Consider the following 25,610-nt stretch of genomic DNA (forward strand, 5'->3'; position numbering starts at 1 on the left):
AGGGTTATACTTTCCACTCAATGTTGCTGAGAACCTATAAATACTCAAAAAATAGATCTTACCAAAAAAAAAAAAAAATACAGAGCGTTCATTTTTGAGTCCAGTTGCACAAGCAAGAAGGTAGTAGCCTTGTAGTTTGAGGAATCTCAAAACAGATACACAACTTCATGCCTCCAGCCAAGGCTTTAGTGCCTCCTGTCTTCCGATGTCTACCTGAGCCAAAAGCATGTACCCAGTTGAGGCCAAGAGTATAGCTGAAGGGTGAGGGCTGACAGGTTAAACAGCGCAGGTGGATGAGGCTCCTGAGGATTATCTACCATCAGTCCAAGAGCAACACCTCAGCCCAACTCAGTACCTTTGCAGCATCTAAGTTGCCTTAATTCCAAGTATTAGTGAGACAAAATATTGTGGTTATTTAAAATCTCACTAGTGGTTTTAATGCATTTATAGCTTTGTCCAGAGTAAATTATTTTCTCAAATGGAACTATTCAGTGCCAAAAATTAATTCCATTTAGTGTTTTTGTAAATCTCAACTCCTTAGGACACAGCCCCTCCAGCCCCCAGGATTCTAGCTTAGCAAGTCAATAGAGAAGCTCAATGATCTGCATTTTTACTAAACTTCTGAAGTAACTCTGGCACTGAGTTAAGCGGGCGACACTTTGAGAACACCACCTCCAGGAAAGGGAAGTGGAAGAGACGGCTCTCACCTCTGACCTGCAGGACACCCAAATTCAAGTTTTAGAAAGACCCAAATTTGTTTACATAAAAAGCAAACTGAGCCCTTTGGGCACACATTTCAAAGAAGAATAAGAATCATACTGAAAATATTTATGATTTAATCAGTGTAAAAAATGTAGACATGGGGGAAAAAACATTCGTAATCAACATGTGCTGTTTTCTACTTCCGGTACCAGAAAGGAAAAGCATAAACTTTAGGATTTCATTGTCTCTTGGTAAAACAAAAAAATCCCACCTAGACGTGACTCAGCAATTCAAAGGACTCTAAGCTTCCAAAGGCTCCCAGGTAGCAGAGCTGACTTGTACCAGTAGACCAGGAAATAATGTGTTCATTGTTGGTACTGACCCACTTAATTTAGTGTGGAACCTAGAGTCTTGCCTGATTTGAGTTCATTTTTTTTGCTCATCAGGGGAACTACCCACTAGGCATATAACGGCTTGAAAAGAAAACATGCCATTTTAACTTGACATTCATTTGCACCCATCATACATGCCTCAGAAACTTTGCACCACTTCCTCATAGTCCCTCTCCAGGGCTGCCAGATCTTCCCTGGCCTCCAAGAACTCTGCTTCTTCCATGCCTTCTCTGAGGTACCAGTGCAGAAATGCTCTCTTGGCGTACATGAGGTCAAACTTGTGGTCCAGGCGGGCCCAGGCCTCCACAATCGCCGTGGTGTTGCTCAGCATGCAGATGGACCGGTGGACTTTGGCCAGGTCCCCACCCGGCATCACCGTGGGCGGCCGATTGTTGATGCCCACCTTGAAACCAGTTGGACACCAATCTACAAACTGAACAGAGTGCCTCGACTTCGTGGCTGCGATTGCTGCATTCACTTCCTTAGGGATCACATCCCCTCTATAGAGTAGGCAGCAGGCCATGTACTTCCCAAGCCGAGGATCACACTTGACCAGCTGGTTGGAGAACTCAAAGCAGGCAGTGGTGATGTCTGACACAGAGAACTGCTCATGGTAGGCTTTGTCAGCAGAGACGATGGGGGCGAAGGCTGTCATGGGGAAATGTATTCTCGGATAAGGTACCAGGTTGGTCTGGAATTCAATTAGGTCCACATTCAAGGGCCCTTCAAACCGGAGGGAGGCAGTGATGGAAGATACCACCTGAACCACCAATCTATTGATGCTGGCATGAGAGGGGCATTCAACACTGAGTTTACGATGGCATATATCATAGACGGCCTCGTTGTCCACCATGAAGGTACAGTCCGTGTGCTCTGTGGTGGAGTGGGTGGTGAGGACAGAGTTATAAGGCTCTACCACGGCAGTGGAGATCCTGGGGGCTGGGTAGACCGAGAACTCCAGCTTAGTCTTTCTGCTATATTCTCCTGTGAGCCTCTCCATTAAGAGAGACGTAAACCCTGAACCAGTGCCTCCTCCAAAGCTTCGGAAAATCAAAAATCCCTGAAGTCCACCACACTGTTCTGCCTGGAGAAAGTAAATGAGATGTGAGAATTCAGCTGAATAAATCCAGAAGCAGTGAATTGGACGGTAGTGGTAGGATACAACGGGTTTCCCCAAAACAAAATCTTTCAGAAAGGACTCCTTTGCCTTTGTTAACTCCACAACAAACATAGCTACTTTGAAATACTCTCAAGGGGACTTCTGGAGTAGGCAAAGCACTTCAGAGCTTTACTATAAGCAGAGCATAAATATCCACCTGTCTTTCACTGACCTCTGTGCATTTATCGGTATGTGATCGCAAACAAGGCCTTCATCAGTAACAAAGAAAATGACAAAACACTGAAGCAAAATAACACTCCCCACACGTCTATGCTCCATCTGGCATGCTGGTGTAAAAGGCGTTGTAGTAGCTAACAAATGTGACAAACACCAAAACTCTTACTTAGCAAAGGGTCTCCAGACTCAGGCCCCTAAAGAGGAATTAACTATCAGTAAATAGAGTCACGCATCTCCAGATAGGGAGTGCCTCTTGCTAACTTCATAAACATCATTTACTCTTGGAAAATGACAGGTTACTCTTGGAAAGTGACAGGTTTTAGAGTGCTATGGGAGTCTCTCATAACAAGATGAACCCTGTGTTAGGAGAACCAGGGATGATCAGGTGATCAGGGGACCCCCCAGTAAGTATAAAAGTTTCTGTCTCCTTCCTAGTAACAAGGGGAAATCAAAGCCAAGATGAGAACCCCTCCCCAGTTCTGAGCACCCAGACCAGAGCCCAGGGAGAGACGGTTGGTGGCGATGGTGACAGCAGATAATGCTTGTGAGTTCTGCCGCAGGACCCCACATGCCCCAGGCACAGCCCACTCGGAGGAGAGGGGGAGCCACTTGCCAGCTTCCGGGTCCTCTCCAGCACAAGGTCGATGACCTCCGACCCCACAGAGTAACGGCCTCGCGCGTAATTGTTGGCAGCATCCTCCTTTCCGCTAAGGAGCTGCTCGGGGTGGAAGAGTGAACGGTGCTGGCCCGTCCGGATCCCATCTGCAGAGGGTGAAAGGAGGTCAGTGCAACTCACCCAGTGCAATTCAGCCGTCCACCTGCTGCTAGTCCTCCTGGAGCCTCCCCGTACTTGACTCCCATGCTTTCTCTCAATGTTGTGGTCCAGGAATGGAATTTAGATAGTGCTGAATTAGCCCGTCTTAGTCCAGGAAAAGTGGAATTTTTTACATATACGTGGAAAGTATGTTTTTCTACCATGCACCCCTTATTAGTTTCCTAGTGCTGCCATAACCAATGACAACAAACATCATGGCTTAAAACAATAGGAATTTATTTCCTAACAGCTCCAGAGGCTGGAAGTCTAACATCAAGGCGTTGGTAGGCTTGGTTCCTGCTGGAGGCCCCAGGGAGCGTCTGGTCCAAACATCTCTCCTGGCACCGGGTGACTTACAATTCTTAGCTCTCCTTGGCTTCTAGCTACCCCCTTCCGATCTCTACCTCTGGCATACAAGCCTTTTCCCCTGTGTGTGTGTCTGTGCTCTCTCCTCTGATAAGCACACAATTCTTTAGCTTTAGGACCCACCCTAATGCAGCAGGACCTCATTTTAACCAGCTACATCAGCAAAGACCCTGTTTCCAAATAAAGTCACATTCTGGGATTGCAGATGGGTATGAATTTGGGGGGACACACTTCAACCCACTGCCCACCTTAGGACACATTGGCATTTTGAGACAAGTATTTTTATCTACAAATTGCCAACTGTGTGCTGGAAAGGCACACAGAAAGGCATATCCAGGGCGCAGTGGCTCACACCTGTAATCCCAGCACTTTGGGAGGCTGAGGCAGGTGGATCACTTGAGGTCAGGAGCTCAAGACCAGCCTGGCCAACATGGTGAAACCCTGTCTCTACTAAAAATACAGAAAATTAGCCAGGCAGGGTGGTGGGTGCCTGTAATCCCAGCTACTCGGGAGACTGGGGCAGGAGAATCATTTCAACCCAGGAGGTTGCAGTGAGTGGAGATCACGCCATCGCACTCCAGCCTGGGCAACAAGAGTGAAATTCTGTCTCAAAAAAAAGTAAAATAAAATAAAATGAATTTTAAAAAATAAAGGAATATCCATCTTTTAAATCTGCTTTAAAAGAGGATTTAACAGGGAAGGCACGGCAAACTCAAATGCCCACACGACCCAAATGCTGAGTGCATAAATGCATGACGCAGGACAATTGGCGTTAAGATGTTGGCAGTATCCAATACAACTGAGGGTAGCCCCTGCCAGGTCTCATTGCCTTTTAAAAACCTGGGCAGCATGCCCTACTCCTCCACCTTAGAATTACTCAAATAGCATTATTCCTGATGATTAAACAGCAGTGTTTCAGGGCTAAGTAGGCTTTGGGACGGCTGCCCTGGTTACTGTGGGATACTGCATTGCTTAGTAGTTAAATGCATGTTTCAAGAATCAGTTTCCTGGGTTCCTATCTTGCCTTCCTCACTAAGCTAGAGAGAAGTTACTTAGTCAATGATTTTAGCTCATAAATAAGGATTATAACAAGATCTACCCCATTGAGCTGTTACGAGAACATAGGGCACAACGCACGGCCCATATAACAACAGCAATTATAAGTAACAATGATAGAACTGGCTTCATGACATGCATTTATGCAGATTTACCTCATTATACACCACCAGCCTTGGCAGCAGATAGCTGAGCCAGTCCTAGAAGCTCACAGCCTAAGGAGAAATGCATTGTGTTTCTGTTTAATAAGAGCACGATTGTTTTTCAATTCACCATGCCTTCCGTGCGTGACCATGAATTTCTAAGCTCCAATTTTGCAACCTCTCAAATAATATTTATTGAAATTGAGTTTAAATAACTTTTAACTAGCTTACACACAAACCTCCCCCAGAGCTAGAATGTTTAAAAGATATATTTATAAACAACATATAAGTGAAAGTGTAATTCTGGGTGGACTATTTCCTTCTTATCTGAAGCTATAAGGCTGCATTCAGGCTAAGAAGGTAATTTACGGAAGCTTCCTTCTTCATGACAATGTTGAGTCAGGATCTTGAGGGTCAATAGGTTCGTAAATTATTTCCATAAAATCCATTATCTCAGGGCATAGTGGTTGCAGCACCTGCCATTCATAAGTAATCCATGCCATCCACTCTAACTTCCCGGGCACAGGTTGCTCAGGGGCTTTAGTACCCAGCATGGTGCCCTTAATATCCTCAGAGACATCAATGGCTTTTGAACAATTACATGATGGCTCCTTAGCTTCCTTAACTACGGTGTCATTCAGCTGCATTCCACTTCAATCATCATCACTCAGAACTCTCCCACTTCCAAAATCTTAAACATGCAAATTCCTTTTTCTGACCACAACGTCCTCACTTTGCCCTAACTTCACCTTTGAGCCTGCCCCAGACCATCTTCCCAGCCTCATCCCCTGCTTTGAGCTCCTGCTCACACCTATGCCTGGCCAAGCTGAACTCCTGGTTACACTTGCGGGGCATTCCTTCATAACTCTGAATTTGCAAATGCTGCCACCTCATGAGAACGTGTGTGAGGCTGGGTGTGGTGGCCCATGCCTGGAATCCCAGCACTTTGGGAGGCCAAGGTGAGAGGATTGTTTGAGGTCAGGAGTTTGAAACTAGCCTGGGCAATATAGTGAGACCCTATCTCTATAAAAAACAAAAAATTGGCCGGGTTCAGTGGCTCTTGCCTATAATCCCAGTAGTTTGGGAGGCCGAGGCAGGTGGATTACTGGAGGTCAGGAGTTCAAGACCAGCCTGGCCAATGTGGTGAAACCCTGTCTCTACTAAAAATACAAAATTAGCAGGGCATGGTGACATGTGCCTGTAATCCCAGCTACCCAGGAGGCTGAGGCAGGGGAATCGCTTGAACCCGGGAGGCGCAGGTTGCAGTGAGCAGCGATAGTGCCATTGAACTCCAGCCTGGGCAAAAAGAGCAAAACTCTGTCTCAAAAAAAAAAAAAAAAAACTTATCCACATGTAGTGACATGTGCCTGTAGTCCAAGCTACTCAGGACCCCAAAGTGGGAGGACTGCCTGAGCCCAGGAGTTCACTGAGCTATGATTATGCCACTGCACTCCAGCCTGGGTGACAGAACAAGACCCAGTCTCTCTCGCTCTAAAAAACAAACAAACAAACATATTGGATGACTCCCTAGTTATTCATTCCTTCTGCCTTGCAGAGCAAGCTTGTCCATCCTGCAGCCCAGGATGGCTTTGAATGCGTTCCCACGCAAATTGGTAAACGTTCTTAAAACATTATGAGATTGTTTTGCAATATTTTTTTGGTTCATCAGCTATTGTTAATGTGAGTATATTTTATGTGTGGCCCAAGATAATTCTTCTTCTTCCAATGTGTCCCAGGGAGGCCAAATTACTGGACACCCTTGTTGTAGAAATGTCTATTAAGTTGTATCATATACAATACAATTAACTTTTTTAGATTAAAAAATAGTCATACACTGGCAATTTTATATGGCTCAATTTCAACAGTGTTGTTATAACTATTTATTTTTTCTTCTTCATTAGATTAGGCTACTTTCCTGTTAAAAGACAATAGATTTAATAAGAAGGCAAACCTAGGACCAAACCCAGCTCTACTCTAATAACTCAGTGATCTTAAGCAAGTTCCTTGACTTCCCCAAGATTTATAAAGTTCCTCATCTATAAATTGAGGATGATAATAATGTCTCCTGACAGAGTGTTGAAAGAATTAGAGGAAAATACCTGTGCAGTTCCCCAACTAGTAAACAATAGCTGCTGTGGACTAAATGGCTGTGTCCCCCCACAATTCATGCATTGAATCCCTAATCCCTGATGTGATGGTATCTGGAGATGAGTCTTTGTGAGTAAATAGGTCATAAGGGTAGAGACTTCATTATGGGATTAGGGCCCTTATAAGAAAAGACACAGACTATTTCTCTGCCATATGAGAATACAGTGAGAAGGCAGCCATCTGCAAGCCGGGAAGAGAGCCTTCACCAGAAGCCAACCACCAGGCACCCTGGTCTCAGACTTCCAGCCTCCAGAATCGTGAGAAATCAACAACTGTTGTCTAAGCCACCGGGTCCATGGTGTTCTGATACAGCAGTCCAAGCTGACCAAGACAGGCATCTTCATGTCAAAGGCAAAAATCAACATTTAGTCATCTTTGTACTTCTATCACCCAGCTGAAGTGTTTATGGGGTTGTATTCAATTCCTTCTTATCATGACCTTGAATTCGTCAGCCTCTCGTTTTCTCCACCCCTCCCACTCTCTCAGTCAACAGCCAGCACCAAGGGGCAACGATGTAAATGAGTGACTTTCAAAGTGGATGCCCCAGTTCCCACTTGAGCCTTCCAAGCTGGTACCACATGGAGCACAGGAGAGCTGTCGCCTCTGAGCCCCACCCAAACTGTAGATTCATGAACAAACCAGCAATCATTATTGCCTTAAACCACTAAATGTAGGGGAAGTTTATTACACGCCAACAAATAATGGAATGCACAACATCAAACCCAAATCTACCCCACTGTCTTGCTTTTCTCTTAAGTCAGTAAGAGCCCCTTCTCTCTCCTTTATTTTTCTAGCTCCATTTCAAGAGTTTTTGCATGACATACTACAAGTCTATTGTTAGTAATCATAAAATTGTACTGTTTTTCCCATAACTAGGGTATATATTTGGCCTCTTGTTCCTTTAGGATTCTTTTCAAATATTCTACTCTTTTTAAGCAGCTATCGAAAAACTTTTTGATTCTTTGCCAGTGCCTTCTAGCAAATGGCTCTCAAACCCAGGAAAAGACTTAGCGTTCTGTTATGATATATGTGTGGATCAATTAGCAGGTCTTAATTCATTTCATCACACAGGTAAAGAAGGCTAACCTAGGCCAAGCGTGGTGGCTCACGCCTGTAATCCCAGCACTTTGGGAGACTAAGGCAGGTGAGTCACTTGAGGTCAGGAGTTCAAGACCAGTCTGGCCAACATAGTGAAACTCCATCTCTACTAAAAATACAAAAATTAACCAGGCATGATGGTGTGTGCCTGTAATCCCAGCTACTCGGAGGCTGAGGCAAGAGAATTGCTTGAACCCAGGAGACGGAGGTTGCAGTAAGCCCAGATCACGCTACTGCACTCCTGCCTGAGTGACTCATCTCAAAATAAATAAATAAATAAATTTAAATTTAAATTTAAAAACACTAATCTGGTCTTCCCTTTGGGTGTGTTTGTCATGTTAATCACCCATGGCCACTGAGTAAGCCTCTACATTTGGGAAAGGTCCATGTGATTCCATTCAGATAGACCTGTATAATCTGCTAATCCCACCCACTTGATTTGTTTGAGTGTGGCTCCAGGTAAGTATGCTAGAATGGAACATTTATTGTACCTATAACAGTTGGCTCCAAGTCCACGAAGAGTGCTCTAGGCACATGCTTCCCAGCTCTTGTCTCACAGAAGAAGGTATCGAAAGATGCATTTGTGTGCTCCATTTTTGCATTTTCCAGCTGATCCTGCTGACTGTCAAGAACAACACCGTTTGGCTGGATTCCATGTTCCAGGCAATAGAGTTCCCAGCAGGCGTCCCCAATCTGGATGCCAGCTTGACCGATGTGGATGGAAAGGCACTCCCTCTGAAATAAGCCATGGTGAGTTGGAACTGAGCAGGTGTTTAGAAAACAGGAGATCTGTTACTCAGCCCTTCTGGTTACAAATGACAGAAACCAAGCTAGCTTAAGGCCACGGAGGAATGTGTTATAAGGATAATCAAAAGCATTTCATGGAAACCAAGACCCAGGGTACAGCTAAGCTTCAGGGAAAATTAAACATGGGATTTAAATTCCATTAAAAAGTTTATTTTAACAACATAAATTAAGCACCTACTCTGTACTGGGCTAAGAATTGAATTAAGACAAACACACACAATGCAAATCAAAATACAACTAATTTTACTTTATTCTTTCAACATAGGTGAGATGTATATGTGTGTGTGTATGTGTGTGTGTAGTTATATATATCAGGTGGGCTTGTCTAGAAAGAAAATTAGCTAGTTATTGGAAAGAAATAAAACTAAAATCAATATATAGCCTTGTCAAGTACTAAAACTCATTGCAGATAAATTTAAAATGTTATCTTTACCATTCATAGGCACTCTGAATAAGGATGGATATACTAAACTTAAAACTAGTGGGAAATTTTACAAGGCAAAATGCAATAGATTTAACAGTTCCAAAATGTAAAAGTTTTATAACAAACATATAGAGATAAAAATTGATTTTATATACATCAACTTTCTAAAAAAAAACACTTAAGACATCCACTAGATAGGCAAATGATATAAACAAACAAATTACAAAAGAAAGACTCTAAAATGCAAGGATGTAGGCTGATGGCATTCACAAGCATCACAATTCATAAGCATGAAAACCAAAAACCAATCTATTTAATCTAACCATTTATATATTGTTGAGCATTTAAAGGATGTTACATCAACACAATGACATGTTATGCAACCCTTAAATATTTTCCCAAAAAAAAAAGATTTATGACATGGGAAATGCTTATGATAACATATTAAGTAGAAAGCACATAAGATGCATAATTGCATATAGAGTATGATGTCCAATATGTTCAAAAATAGGCATAAAAATCTAAAAGAAAATGCATCAAGATATTAAGTTTAGTAATATCTGGGTAGTGATTTTATTTTCTTGTCTAAACTTTACTATTTCTTCCACCTTCATATTCCCCCATCCCACTTTAAATCATCTTTTTTTTAAGGCAAACAACTATTCTGTTAAACAGACAATGATCTACGTTTTTAAGAGAGGGAAAGAAAAAAAAAGAGAAGGAAAGTAAAAGCTAAATCCTAAGAAATCTAAGGTGATAGCAATCGCTGTTCTCAATATTCTTGTGGTTTGATTGACTGTGGTGCTGAAACAAATCTATTTAGGGGGTCCTGTAGAATGAGACCCCCATGTCTTCTGCATCATCAGGACCCTTTGGGCTGTTTGACCAGATAAGCTGAGGGGAGCCCTGCCCTTGTTCATGGCTACACTGCCCTAAAGCCTGAGATTCAACTACTGAAAGACCTCAGGCCTCCTGTCAATCCCTCACCTGTGGTCTACACAGGGGTCCCCAACCCCCGGACCACAGACCAGTACCAGTCTGTGCCCTGTTAGGAACTGGGCTTCACAGCAGGAGGTGAGCAGCAGGTGAGTGAGCATTACTCGCTGAGCTCTGCCTCCTGTCGGATCAGCGGCAGCATTAGATTCTCATAGGGGCACTAACCCTATTGTGAACTGCGCATGCAAGGGATCTAGGTTGTGTGCTCCTTATGAGAATCTAACTAATGCCTGACGATCTGAGGTGGAACAGTTTCATCCAGAAACCATCCCCACCGCCGACTCCATGGAAAAATTGTGTTCCACAAAACTGGTTCCTGGTGCCAAAAAGTTGAGGACCACTGGTCTACACAGACCACTAGTCAGAGGAAAGTAAGGAGAGGGCTCTGGTCGGCCACACCCCTGCAATCTGACTTGGACTCTGTTCATGTTCAATGGCATCAAACCTTTGTACTTTGTCTCTGTGATTCACAAGGCATAACAGCCCTCTTTGCTTCATGACCAATTCAAGTTCACTACCTTAGTAGGGCTTCCATCTTGTTTATTTTCTGTGCAACTATCAGTCTCTCTAATTTAGAAAGCACTTCACTTAGGACAAACTAATATTCCACCTCTCAGGACAGCATATTCTGTTATAAACAGGCTTCGGATACCCCTTATCAGGCTTCAGATAACCTTAATCTTATTCCTCTCCCCGTCTGTCGGACTTACAGCGCTGCAAATACATCAGCTGCTGTAATCTGATCAAAACTTGGCTCTTTAAATTTAAGTTAACATTTTTAAAGGAGAGGGTGAATGTTCATTGTTTCTACATCATTAAAACCTCTTACTTTGTAAAGTTTACATGTAGATTTCTCTGTCTTCTCCACTGGCTACCACCCAGTCCTGTGTTACAGTGACGAGTAAAATTCAGGTGTACATGTGGTATTTGTTCATAATAGTCACAGTAAAAATAATCACTAACATTAAAAAAAAAAAAGATTGTTCCTCTTCACGTGGTCTGTTCAAGTGACTCAGAAAGCAGAGTGATGCTGTTCTTTTTGAACTCAGCACGAATAGCCTGGACTAACAAGCATCCTTCATCTTTGAAGGAGCTTAGCTTATAACATAACTCTGTCCAAGGGTGTAGAAGACTATCTTTGCCTTATTCTTCTCTTAGCCTCTCCCTTTTTTCCAAATTCTCTATGAAAATATTAGTCACACTATAAAGTAGAAGACTATAAAATGTCCACTGAACGTCAACACTGATAAGTCATAGCACATTATTAAACGCTGCTATAAGGATTATTTGAATTACTAGAAAAGCATAACTCTCAATTAAACTTTTAATTTTGAGATCTTTGTAGATTGATATGCAGCTGCAAGAAATAACATAGGAAGATCCCTTGTATCCCTTACCCATTTCCCGCAGTGGAAATATCTTGCAAGACCATAATACAAAATCACACCCAGAATGTTGACAGTGATAGTCAAGATACAGAACATGCTATTATCACAAGTCTCTCTCATGTTGAAAGACATAATTTTTAAAAGCAAAACAATTTAAAAATTTTTAAATGTTGGACAGAGAGACCAGTGGGGTGAGAAATCAAAGATCAAGAAGCAGTTCGAAATGTTGCTTCCATTGAAGAATTAAAAATTCAAAGATACTGAAAAACTGGCACAGAAGAAAATAAAGGGGAAATGGATCTGAAAAGGTCATCCCAAAACAGAATTATTGTAAGTTATTCTATTCATTGTGGTGCCCAAAGAACTAAACTCAAGGGAGGGCAAGGAAGATGTCTGCGCACTTTACCCTGCCAGGCATTTATGAGGTTAGCCATGGTTACCTAAGTCTGAAGTCCTCAGAAACTCTTAACAGCCTAACGAAAAGTGAAGCAATGAGTATCTACAGAAAAATCAGCACTCTGGGCCTAAAACAAAGGTGAAAACTAAAGGAAGGAAAGGTTTTTGCTTCAGTGCTTCAATTAATGGCAGTGAGATACTGCAAATCAACTGAGCTTTACCTTGAAAGAAGCAACATTACAGAGGAATAGATTATAGCCTGTCCACATCTGCTCCCAACTCATCTACATGGACATTGAAAGAAACAAATGTTTCTTTACAAATGTCTTCTCTTGCATTACAATTTTATTAAGAATTGTTTGCTGTGGGAAAAGGGCCAAATATGATTAGTAAAATTTCCTACAACAATGCATAGGCGTGTAGTCACTTACCATGCTGATGAGAACGTGCCCCTCCTGCCCTGTAGTAATGATTGAGGAGCCTCCCAGCTGAGCTTTATCACAGGGCCCGGAAATGACTCCACCTGAGGGCTGGAGCTTTCTTCACTTAAAGCAGTATAGCTTCTTTTTAGTTTTTTAGTTATCTGGTCTCAGAGTAGCTGTGTTGGGCCTGAACAACCTGGGATAAAGTTTGTACACAGCTACAGATGAACTACTGAGAGCTTATCCAAATCTGGGTCCAACTTATAACTATGTTGAAAAGAACATGTGTCTTTTAAAAATCACTCTTTTGGGTTAAGAATTTATTTAGCATTGGCAGAGAAAAGGAAGGAGTATGAGTAAAATTTTCTGCAACAGCAAAGTAGCTTTTTCTATTGCATGAGTACTATATGAATATCTTCTTAAATAAATTTAAACAATCCCTGAATACATACAGCAAACCAAGACAGTGTCCTTTTTACATCTGTGTCCTATGCATGCCTCTCAACCACTACCACATCCAAACATATGGGAATTTTCTGTTTTTATTATTATTGTCTTTTGAACTTTTATATTATTATACATAATATATACTTATGTTATTATTTTTTATTAATTGCACTAAGATCAGATCACATCTTAATTGATTTCTCTCCTTATATATTTGCTAAAGCTTCCTTTATATTCTACTATATGGTCAATTTTTGAAAATATTCCATGAGTGTTGAAAAGAATATGCATTCTACATTTGTTGGATGCAATATTTTAGATAGACCGATCACTCAATCAATCTATTAAATCAAATGGATTTATTGTGTAGTCCAAATTTTGTGTATCAATTATTTCAAAAGAGGTATTAAAAATTTTCATTATAATTGTGAATTTACCCATTATTTCTTTTTCTGTCAATTTTTCCTTTATATATTTTGAGGCCATGTTATGAAGAGCACATAAATTTTAAATTATTATATTTTCAAAAACTTTAACAATTTTTTATTTTTAAATTACCCTCCTTATATACATTAATGATTTTTACCTTAAAGTTTTTTTTTTTTTTTGAGATGGAGTCTTGCTCTGTCATCCAGGTTGGAGGGCAATGGTGCGATCTCAGCTCACTGCAACCTCCACCTCCCAGGTTCAAGCGATTCTTCTGCCTCAGCCTCCCAAGTAGCTGGGATTACAGGTGCGTGCCACTATTCCTAGCTAATTTTTTTGTATTTTTGATAGAGGCAGGGTTTCACCATGTTGGCCAGGCTGGTCTTGATCTCCTGACCTCGTGATCTGCCCGCCTTGGCCTACCTTAAAGTTTTTATGATCAAATATTAATATTACTACTTTAATACAGTTTTTTGGTTCACATTTGAATGATGTATTTTCCCATCATTTTACATTCTTAGAAACTTAAAACCTTTCCATATTCTCATATTTTGGATGTGTTCTTTGTATGCATTGATATAACTGCATTTTTTTTCTATTTTTGTATTTGAATTGGAGAATTCAGCTCATTACATTTAATATAATAACTAATATAGTTGGGTTTAGATATAGAGTACTATTTTATTTTGTGCTTTCTGTTTGTCTCCATTTTCTAAGTTCTCTTTTCTTCCTGATCTTCTTTTGAATTAATGACATGTTTTGTTAGCATAGTAACAATTTTATTATTCAGTAATCAAAACAAAATTTCTGTTACTCAAGAATCTTGGTTTCTACCAATTCTTCCTTACAACTTTGAGAAAATGAAGAAATCATAGTGTTCTTCAGCAGTTTTCTCCTGAACTTATTATAAATTATACTCTCTCTCATTTTGATCTTCATAAAGTCAATCCTATCTGTCTCTGTCAATAACTCCCCAAATGTTTAGCATCCTGGTAGTTCCATATAATAAAAAGAAAAATTAAGCCAGTTCCATTTTATAAAATCAGAATGATATTTATTTTGTTGCTGTATCAAATTTTCTCCTACTGGTCCCAGATATTTTCAGTTTGAAACAAGATGAGGGAAAAATCAGATAATGTGAGTATCTCATTTCTGGTCCACTGATGTACTCAGTATCTGTCATTAACTTTTAAAAATTGTCAGTCTGACGTGGAGCTATGATTAACTTAGATTTACATAGGAATTAGAAACTAGAAAAATCTCTTTTGTAGTATAATTTAAGAAATGCATCTTATCTTTTAGTAATTCCTTATTTCTTTGAAAGACTAAGTCTTAAAGAAAAAAGTTTCCTCAAGTGATAATAATTGGAATTTCAAGTCTGAAGAGGCCTTCTGGGGTGATAGTTTTTGTGTCAACTTGGCTAGGCTGTGGCACCCAGTTATCCAATCTAACACTAGTCTGGGTATTGCTGTGCAGGCATTGTGGAGGTGTGGTGAACATCTCCAGTAAACTTTGACTTTAAGTAAAGGACATCATCCTCAATAATGTGAGTGGGCCTTATCCAATCAGTTGAAAGACCATAAGAGTAAAATGGAGATTTCTCTGAGGAAGAAATTTCTCCTAAGGATGGCACCTTTAGTTTCAGCTTTAGCTGTTACTCAGGAGTTTCCAGCCTGCCAGTCTGCCAGCCTGCCCTACTGATTCCAGACTTTATAGCCCCACAATCACACTAACTTATTCCTTAAAATAAATCACATACACAATACTGACTCTGACATAATTGGTGGCCACCCTTAGGTTCTGAGAGTGAAAAAATGGCAGAGTGATAAAAGTATGGTATTTATAGTTACGATGTCCTTGTTCAAAGTTCCTTTCTTGGCCAGGCACAGTGGCTCATGCCTGTAATCCCAGCACTTTGGGAGGCCAAGGTGGGCAGATCACCTGAGGTCAGGAGTTCAAGACCAGCCTGGCCAATGTGGTGAAACCCCATCTCTACTAAAAATACAAAAAATTAGCTGGGCGTGGTGGCGGGCACCTGTAATTGCAGCTACTCTGGAGGCTGAAGCGGGAGAATCACTTGAACCCTGGAGGCGGAGGTTACAGTGAACCAAGGTCACGCCATTGCACTCCAGCCTGGGCAACAAGAGCAAAACTCCATCTCAAAAAGAAAAAAAAAAAGTTCCTTTCTTAAGTATTTTTCATTGTGAGCCAGTCAATTCACTGGCCAAGTAATGAGACAAACAAAACCTTCTAAGCATGAAAATTTGTTACAAAAAAAAAAAATTATTCAACTCTGAGCAATAATTCTGATTGACATCCTGACATTTCTGAAGTTCTCTTTGGTAACTCTCTGTTGGCAGCCTCACAACCACAGCCAGATCACTGTCCTTTGCCATTCTCTCTGGCCCCTACCATTGCACTGAAACCCCTTTCTCCTTCCTCCTCTGTTCTCCTCTCCTACTACTAATATAAATCAGTCTTTTAGACCTGCAATGTCTTTAGGAAGACAGTCTAAGCATTAAGAAAAATGAATTACAGTCTACTTTGGATTAATAGCAACTTCTCTGGCCACACATATTTCATCTCAAATTTTATTCTTCTCTAAGCTCAACAGCTAGATTTTGGAGTTTTCCATTTTCCTCATTGGAATACCTAAGAGTAAACCAATATGGTAAACAAATGATTCATAGATGATTGATTGATTGATTGACTGATTGAGGCAAAAAATGAAACAACCTCCCCCTACATCACACATACACACACAGTGATAGATTTTAAGGGATGACAAACCTGATTTCAAATATTCTGCCCTATTGTGCCTCTAAGTACACTTCTGCTTGTCAGAATGACAATCAATGCAGTCCACATACTTAGCTGTTGGACTACACTCCCTTTCATTTGGCAGGAACAATTAAGTTTGACCCAATTAAAAATTACAGTCTAATAAACAGTTTTGTAAATTAATCAATAGTAGATATAGTAAATATATTTTTAAAAATTTCAGACTCTTATAACATTCTATATATAAATTATATGTATATGCACACATGCAGACATTCATTCTCCTGAATGTAATTGCTGTTAGTTCATGAGAAGCTATGAGAAGATTCAGACGAAAAAGAAAAACGTTGATGCAAAGGGCAATTCTCTAGTTATTAAGACTACTAGTTTTCTAATGGTAGGTCATTGTTTGCAAATTTGCTACATTTTTCTATGGGAACCTACAGACCAAAGGGGAATCATTTAGCTAGTGATAGCAATGGCAAACAAAATATCATATCAAAATCATCAAATAATTTGGAAATTAATAGAGTGTTTTGATGAACACTTTGTACTCTAATATATACGTATATATATATATATAAAACTTGGTAAGCAGTTTTGCAAAAATAGTTTGATTTACTTAGATAATGAAAGAAAATAGATTTTTAAATTATTGATTTACATAATAATTTACATTCATTTATTGATTGTTGAATTTATTTAATATCAACTTGCAAAATGATTGGTGTCATCACATAGGGCTGAAGGTTTTGGAAATAATCTTTGAGGAAGTTCCCCAAAAGAATATTTGTTTTGCAAATCCATGGTTGAAAAAGTTTGGGTTACACTTTGCTCTAGTCAAGTTAGCAGGAATATCTTCTCAGAGAGGGAGTTCTAGAATCTGATTTTATATATATGAAAGCTGAAATCGAAACAATTTCCTCAAACCCTATCCCGGTGAATATTTTAAGGGAGAAGGATGATTTGTGGGGAACTGAAAGAGAGAGGATTCAGAAAACATTTGTCATGGTTTTGGGACTGTTCTATACAGTGTAAGACATAGAACATGGGGACAATGGCATTCAGACACCAGAAAGTTGATCTCTTGTAAGATCAAGAGATGTCACCAGCCTTTCCCAGGTCTTCAATGACCAACCCTCAGAGCGGTCACTTTTCTTTGTTCTTCTTCTATGGTACCCAGCCATTTTCTGATGAAAATTTGTCTTCTATTCCTTATTTCCCTAATGTCTAGCACAGATCCTGGCATATTATAGCAGGAATTTAATAAATTCTTGTGAATAATTGAACAAAATCATAAGTTCTCAAGTGAATGAAAATTGAAACAGTTGCTCTGCATAAAACAATAGTATTCAGGTCACTGGAAAGAAGTGCCCACCCCCACCACTGGAATCCCCACATTGACATCCTGCAGTATCTATCACTTTGTGAGTAGTTATTACAAGTTACCAAAGGACTGACCACCTCTGATGACACAATCAAAACCAGTTTCAGGACCTGCAAAGCTGAGGACAGACCCTGAATTCTGAGGATCTCACCGAAGTATGTTGAAACTATTAATATGAAACGGCTGTTTCTGTGGGTAAAAAGACCAAGCGTCAGCGATTCACATGGTCCTATCTTGTGAACAAAAGTTCTCTGAAAAGGAAGTTTGGAGAAAGGAGACTTTATTCTAGTGAACAGTTTGCAAACCAGGGAGACACAGCCTTCGAAGTAAAAGAAAGGTGATTCCAGAGAATAAAGGGGAGGGTTTGGCTTCTATAGAAAAAGTTCTTGTCCAGGTTTCCAATCAGATGTGTTTATGCAAAGGAAAGATTCAGACTTGCTCAGTTCAGATTGGGTAATACAGCTGAACCCTGATTGGATAAAGCAGATGAGTTCTGATTGGTTACATCAGGTGAGCCCTGATTGGTCAATTCGGGTAAATTGTGAAAATCCCAAAGGGGTGTGAGTTTTCTGGACACAGAGTAGTTGTGACCTACTTGGGACCTGACTTGAAGAATTGCTCTTACAGGTTTATTTTTGTTCATAATCTAAACATCTGCATCCTCTGAAGCTCTGTCTTGGTGGAGACCAACTCCCCAAATATTAAGAACATTTCTGTATTCTTACACTCTAACTGCTACAAAGCAGTACTTTCTTCTTTAATTTTTGGGGAGGGATGGGGAAGGTAGAACAGAAGTGGTTCTTGACCAAGGTCAACTTGTGTTCAGAGCTGGTTCCTTCCGGTGGGTTCATGGTCTCGCTGACTTCAAGAATGAAGCCATGGACCTTCATGGTGAGTGTTACAGCTCTTAAAGGTGGCACAGACCTAAAGAGTGAGCAGCAGCAAGATTTATTGTAAAGAGTGAAAGAACAAAGCTTCCACAGTGTGGAAGGGGACCCCAGTGGGTTGCCCTGCTGGCTGGGGTGGCCAGGTTTTATTCCCTTACATGTGCCCTCCCATGTTCCATTTTTGTCCTATCAGAGTGCCCTTTTTTCAATCCTCCCTGTGATTGGCTACTTTTAGGGTCCTGCTGATTGGTGCTTTTTACAGAGCACTGCTTGGTGCATTTTACAATCCTCTTGCTAGCTACAGAGCACTGATTGGTGTGTTTTACAATCCTCTTGCTAGACAGAAAAGTTCTCCAAGTCCCCACTCTACCCAGAAAGTCCAGCTGGCTTCACCTCTCAATGTTACTCCCTAATTTCTTACTCTTTTTAAAACAAAAACATTTTTCCCTCATGTTATAAAGGTACTGCAAATTCAATATGTCCTTATTTTTAAAAAAATTAAATGCAAAAAATAAAAATAAAAATTTTGAATACCTAAAGTCTACCTAGAGACATTTTAATACATTGACTTTTTAATACATTTAATACATTTTAATACATTATCTTTTTTCTTTGTATAATCTCTTGTAATTCATAACTTTGAATATACTGAATATACCTCTATACTTCATGTTTTTATTTCAAATTACCAGTATACTATTACATACTTCACACTTCATTTTTGTTGGCTGAAAATATTCTTCTCAGTGGATGAGCTGTAAATCATTGTTTATTTAGGTTGTTTTAAATGTTTCTATTATAAACAATGTCATTAATAGCTTCATGTTTATATAATTTTATTTTTTTAGGATAAATTTCCATAAGTGGAAATATACTGGCAAAGGAGAAGTTTTTTTTTGTTTTTTTTGGAGACGGAGTCTCGCTCTGTCACTGGGCTGGAGTGCAGTGGCACGGTCTTGGCTCAATTCAAGCTCCGACTCTCTGGTTCAACTAATTCTCCTGCCTCAGCCTCCTGAGTAGCTGGGATTACAGGCATGCGCCACTCTGCCCAGCTAATTTTTGTATTTTAGTAGCGACGGGGTTTCACCATGTTGGCCAGGATGGTCTTGATCTCCTGATCTCGTGATCCGCCTGCCTCAGCCTCCCAAAGTGCTGGGATTACAGGCGTGAGCCACAGCGCCCGGTCAGGAGAAGCTATTTTTAAAGACTTTGACACATATAAAGCAATATTTAAAATCAAAGAAAGTGTAATTTGTTTAACAATTTTTTTTTTACTTGAAGCGGTCTTTTATTTTATATTATGTCTTTTGCTGACTTTTACAAGCAAAGGATGAAGTCACTTCATTCTGTTTTGCTAGGGAGAGACTGTGTCATGCTTATTGGAAGACATAAGGGCTCATAATTAGATTTTGCTGGTTCCCTAGATACAGTCCCGGGAACACACTTGCATAACCTTTGGTAATTGGAAATATATCTCATATTGGCCACGTGCACAATAATTCAGTGTGAATATGGCCAATAAACAAGCCTTGTTTACAGGTCATTAGTTTGGACCTCTCTTCTCCTCAAATGCTAAGAAAGATATGGGGAATTAAAATGCTTGCAGTCCATTTGCCTTGGCCTGTAGTGAAAGTCCTAATGAACAATGAAGGAGGTACCGGGCCTTGGGGACTCAGGGATGCGCTCAGGAGTTAAGGGCAAATTTTCCTAGGTTCTTTCCTAGGCAAGTAGATCCCGGGAGCGGCGGAGGGGCGGGACTCCACGTCTCCTAGGAACCGCTGCGCGCTCACTGATTGGCTGGTCGCTGCTCAGCCGCCATTTTCAAATCCCCGGATGACGGCGGTGGGGGCTGCAGTCCGCTGACAGGCGCTTTCTGCCTGGCAGAGGCTGGCGGGCATCGTGCCCGTCCCTGCCGGTCTCCCGGGCACCCGGCCACCGCCCCACCCCCTCCTCCGTGCCATGGAGCCCGAGCTGGCGGCTCAGAAGCAGCCTCGGCCGCGGAGGCGAAGCCGCCGGGCCTCTGGGCTCAGCACGGAGGGAGCGACGGGGCCTTCGGCCGACACCTCCGGGCCGGAGCTGGACGGGAGGTGAGTGTGGGGGAGGGGAGGGCCGAACGGGAGGTGAGTGTGGGGGAGCGGAGGGCCGAACGGGAGGTGAGTGTTGGAGAGGCAAGGGCCGGGGGGAGGGGAGGGCTGGCCGGGAGTTGGATGTGGGGGGCGGCGAGTGGGGGTGTTGGTGAGGGCCAGGGGGAGGCGAGGGCCGCTGGGAGGTGAGTGGGGGGTGGGGGAGGTGACCGCGGGGTGGGGGGTGGGGGGACCGGGGCCGCTGGAAGTGAGGGTGGCACAGGCTGGAGTGACAGTGTGCCTGGCCTTGGACCGAGGTCGGTCCTGAGACCCCAAACTGCGATTTTCCCTGCCTGTGGCAAAGGGGCGGGTTTATTGAGTCTCCTCGCCTCCTGACTGTTTCTCAGGGGAGACTTAGGAAAAACCACAATGGTTTTGTTCTGCACACCCAACTGGCTGTAGGCTGGAGTTCCCAAATGCCTTTGCTCAGACCGAAACTGTCATGGTGAGCACCACGAGAATGGGCTTCCATGTCCTGAGAAAGAAAAGACTAAGGGATAAGTTGACTTCGGGATATGTTATGAGATGCCTATTAGAGAGTTCATCACAACCATTTTCGTGTTTTTTCTTTTTACTTTTTGTGGAAGTATACATTGAAATGAGAGTGTATGGCTCGTGTTTGGCTCAGTGAAATTTCACAAAGCGAAGCTCAGGGGATAGCTAGTGAATTAGGAGGAAGGGAACCAAGTGAGAACAGTATCCAGGAGGCCAAATGAAGAAAGAATTTCAAGAAGAGGACGTGGCGAGCTATGTCAGATGTTATTGATAGGTCAAATAAAATGAGGATTAAGTAAAATAAGATGAGGATTAAGCTAGATGAGGAATGAAAATTAAATTTGGTAATGAGAAGAGAGTATTGATCTTAGATGGTTTCCAAGAATGGTTACAATATCGAACTTAGAGTGTTTTGCAACAGGTTGAGAAGAGAATGTGCGATTTGTTCAGAAAATAATGTGAGTGCCAACACTAGGAATATGGAAATGGAAAAATATTGTTCTTACTATTTAAAATTTATAATCCAGTGGGGAAGAAAGATAAGTAGGTTAATAATTATTATAATGTGTGATAAAAGTTATTATAGTGGTATACACAGAATGCCGTAGATTAAAAGGAACACTTAATCCTGACTGGAGAGAATAGGAAATGATTTCCTATTGTAATCCCTGAGTCTTTAAGGACCAGTTTAGAGAGCAGATGTAAATGGATGATTTCAGGCAGAGAAGCATGTAGAAAGGCCCTGAAGCAAATGAGTCTGATGAGTTCTGGGTATATATTCTATTTTATTACTATATTAACAGTGCTGTTTGTATAGAGGAGAGGAGACCAATATGGGGAGAAGGAGGAGGTAGTCATGAGAGATGATGCTAAAGAGGTAAGCGCCACGTCATGAAGAGACCTTGTATGCCTTGACAGAGTTTGGGTTTTATCTTCATGGTAATGGGGAAATACTGAAAGACTTTAAATGAGCCAATGGCATGACATATTTGCATTTTAAAATATCAGTTTGTCTTCCATGAGAAAAATAAGCAACATTTTGGAGTCATCTCACTCTTCATATTTTATGAAAACTATTCCCCAAAAATGTGCACATATACATAAACATTTCAGGAGATTTGTGGACCCAGCTGTGTATACCAAATTAAAATTTCCAAGTTTAGCTGATGGATTGGTAGGAAATCAGTCTGCAGTAGTCTAAATGAAAAAATGATGATTGTTCGAATCTGATAGCTGGCAATGGGATTGGTGAAGAGAAGTTTCACTGCAACAGGAAGACAAGAAAGAATAGAGAGAAATAACACAATTTTGTGGGATAGACTCTTAAGAAAGAATAAATTCCCTTGATGTGCTGTGCTGAGTTAACAAATAGAGGGAGAGGTTGAACAGACAGTAGAGGAGAAAAATGGTTGAACAAGGATCCAAGAAGGCAGAAAAGGACAGAATCCAAATTCAAGGTAGAGGATTTAGCCTAACAAGAAGCTATGGATAGTATATAGTTTTGAAGAATGGGGTGTGTTGTGAGCAGGAATTTGAGGACTTTCCCACCAGGCCTCTATTTTTTGTGTGAGGTAGGAAATGATACATTGTGAGAAAAGCGTAGTAACACAGGCAGCATGAGGAGAGTGAGACACAGTTAGAAGAACCATGGAGGGAAAATGGAGAATTAAATAACATATTCCTTTTCCAGAAAAGATATAAGATCATCTACAAGAATACGTAAAATATTACAAGATAGTATTAATTGTGAGGCAAGAAGCAACTAAGCACTGTATCAGATTCAGAAATCATAAGGAAAAAGATTTGTGTGTATGATTATGTGACTATTGAAAAACGTTCTGCAGGCAAAACTCAGTATAAACTAATTTGAAAGACAAATACGTACAGTACAATTTACCCAGTTAAATCATACTACTTAGAACATTTTCATCACCTCAAAAAGAGCATTTGTACCCTTTAGCTATTGTTCCCCTCCTACCCCTTCTGCCCCAAAACCTAATCTGTCGGTCTGTAGGAATTTCTCTGTTCTGAACATTGCATATGAATGGATTTATGTAATGTGTGTGGCCATTTTTGGTGGGCCATCCTTTGCTCTTTTTTTTTTTTTTTCTTTTCTTTTGAGACGGAGTCTCAGTCTGTCACCGGGGCTGGAGTACAGTGGCGTGATCTCGGCTCACTGCAACCTCCGCCTCCCGGGTTCAAGTGATTCTCCTGCCTCAGCCTACCAAGTAGCTGGAACTACAGGCATGTGTCACCACGTGTGGCTAATTTTTTGTATTTTTAGTAGAGACAGGGTTTCACCATGTTGGCCAGGCTGGTCTTGAACTCCTGACCTTGTGATTTGCCCGCCTCGGCCTCCCAAAGTGCTGGGATTACAGGCATGAGCCACCGCACCTGGCCCTGTTCATTTTTAAATTTCTTTTTTATTGAGTTGTTAAGAGTTCTTTATTCTGGATACAAGTCCCTTATCAGATAGATTATTTGCAAATATTTTCTCTTATTCTGTGGTTTGTCTTTTCACTTTCATGATGTTCTTCGAAGCACAAAAATGTTTTAGTTTGTAGTCCTACTTGTCTATTTTTGCTTTTGTTGCCTGTGTTTTGGTGTCACATCCAAGAAATCACTGCTAAATCCATTGTTATGAATCCTTTCCCCAGTGCTTTCTTCTAAGAATTTTATCATTTTAGCTTTTACATTTAGGTCTTTAATCCATTTTGAGTTAGTTTTTGTATATAATGTGAGATGACGGTCCAACTTAATTCTTTTTCATGTGTCTATCCAGGTACCCCAGCACCATTTTTTGAAGACTCTTCTTTCTCCCACTGAGTAGTCTTAGCACCCTTGTCAAAAATCAGTTGACCTTAAGCATGAGAGTTTATTTTTAGACTTTGACTTTTATTCTCTTGATCTATATGTAATAGCCCTATGCCATTACCATGGTGTTTTGATTACCGTTGCTTTGTATAGTAAGTTTTGAAATTGGGATATGTGAGTCCTCCTACTTTGTTCTTTTTTCCCCAAGATTGTTGTGGCTATCCTGGGTCTCCTGCAATTCTATGTGAATTTTAGAATCAGCTTAATCGATTTTTACAAAGGTGTCCACAGGGATTCTGATAGAGATTGCATTAAATCTTGTAGATCATTTTCAGGAGTATTGCCCTCTACAGAGAGTTAAGTAGTCTGATCCATGGACAAGGGATGTTTTTCCAATTATTTAGATCTTTAATTATTTTCAACAGTGTTTTGTAGTTTTCAGAGTATAGTTCTGCATGTTTTGCTAAATTTATTCTTAAGTATTTTGTTCTTTTTGATGCAGTTGTAAATGGATTCATTTCTTTTGAAATGGGAAAAGTTCCCTTTTCCCCCTCGCAGGGCGTGCACTGGAGGTGTGCTCGCTTCTTCGGTGCCCTGCTGTTCAAACCTCTAGGGGAACATGTAGATAGGCAGGCTGTGGGGCTCCAACCCCATGGCCATGTCTGTGGGTGAATGTTTACAGCTGAAGCCTCAGTGGGCTTGTGTTACAGGGTACTCTTAGTTTAGCCATCCGTAGGCGGCTTGTATTCGTCAGCTCAGTTAGACCCCTGCCTTATTTCAAGGACAGGGGGCCTTCTGTATCCCAGGGTTCTTGCCTTGATGTACTGGAACAATCAGATGACACGTTGGCTTGGATAATGATTGCAAGCTTTTATAGAGTGGAAGTAGCTCTCAGCAGATGGGGGAGCCAGAAGGGAAATGGTTTTGCCCTGGTGTCAGGTTGCCTGATTCTCCTCCAACCTCCCTGGCCAAGCTCTGCGTCATTCTGCTAATCGATGGCCTGCCAGCGTGCTGGTGTATTCCTATGTCTATGTGTTCCTCTTGACATCCAGCCACCTGTGTGTCTGCCTGCTAGGGTCTCGGGGGTTTTTATAGGCACAGGTGGGGGCGTGCTTTTATAGGCACAGGATGGGGGTATGGTGGGCCAGGGTGGTCTTGGGAAATGCAACATTTGGGTAGGAAAACAGAAATGCCTATCCTCACTTAGGTCCGTGGGCCCAGGCCTGGGGATGGAGCCCTAGCAAGGGACCACGCTCTCCTCTACCCAGCACTTCCCTGCCCCGCTTTGTATCACTTTATTTTCAGTTTAATAATTTCAATTGTATAGGAATACATACAATTGATTTTTGTATATTGATCTTGGATCCTGCTACCTTGCTGAGCTCATTAGTCCTAATAGTTTTTTAGTGGTTTCTTTAGGACTTACTGTGTACAGGGTCATGTCATCAGCAAATAAAAATAGTTTTACTTCTTTTTCCAATCTCTGGATGCCCTTTACTTTTTTCTCTTTCCTAATTGCCCTGGGTAGGGCCTCCTGTACAACGCTGAACAGAAGTGGAGAGACGGGAAATTCTTGTCTTGTTTCTGATCTTAAGGGGAAAGCATACACTCTTTCACCATTAAGTATGATGTTAGTTGTAAGCTTTGTAGATGTCCTTTATCAGGTTGAGGAAGTTCCATTCTGTTACTAGTTTTTGAGTGGTTTTTATTATGAAAGGTTTTAGGGTTTTTTTTTTTTTTTGTCTATTGAAATGATCATGTG

The 25,610-nt window shown here is 41.1% G+C and overlaps 2 protein-coding genes across 2 annotated transcripts in view; one reads left to right on the plus strand and one right to left on the minus strand.

Moving 5' to 3' along the window:
- Window positions 1–818: 818 nt before the first annotated feature.
- Window positions 819–25,610, minus strand: part of TUBAL3 (tubulin alpha like 3) — a 52,810-nt gene continuing 28,018 nt past the window's right edge. Inside the window, exons 3-5 of the mRNA XM_055092374.2 lie at window positions 8,547–8,790; window positions 3,040–3,192; window positions 819–2,174 (exon numbers count right to left, since the gene is read on the minus strand). Coding sequence (XP_054948349.1) covers window positions 1,234–2,174; window positions 3,040–3,192; window positions 8,547–8,790 — 1,338 coding nt within the window. The 3' untranslated portion in view covers window positions 819–1,233. The remainder of the gene's footprint in view (window positions 2,175–3,039; window positions 3,193–8,546; window positions 8,791–25,610) is intronic.
- The window catches only part of NET1 (neuroepithelial cell transforming 1), a 45,354-nt gene continuing 39,951 nt past the window's right edge, over window positions 20,208–25,610 (plus strand). Inside the window, exon 1 of the mRNA XM_003827784.4 lies at window positions 20,208–20,503. Coding sequence (XP_003827832.2) covers window positions 20,376–20,503 — 128 coding nt within the window. The 5' untranslated portion in view covers window positions 20,208–20,375. The remainder of the gene's footprint in view (window positions 20,504–25,610) is intronic.

Source organism: Pan paniscus, chromosome 8, assembly GCF_029289425.2.
Source record: "Pan paniscus chromosome 8, NHGRI_mPanPan1-v2.0_pri, whole genome shotgun sequence".
Lineage (NCBI taxonomy): Eukaryota > Metazoa > Chordata > Mammalia > Primates > Hominidae > Pan > Pan paniscus.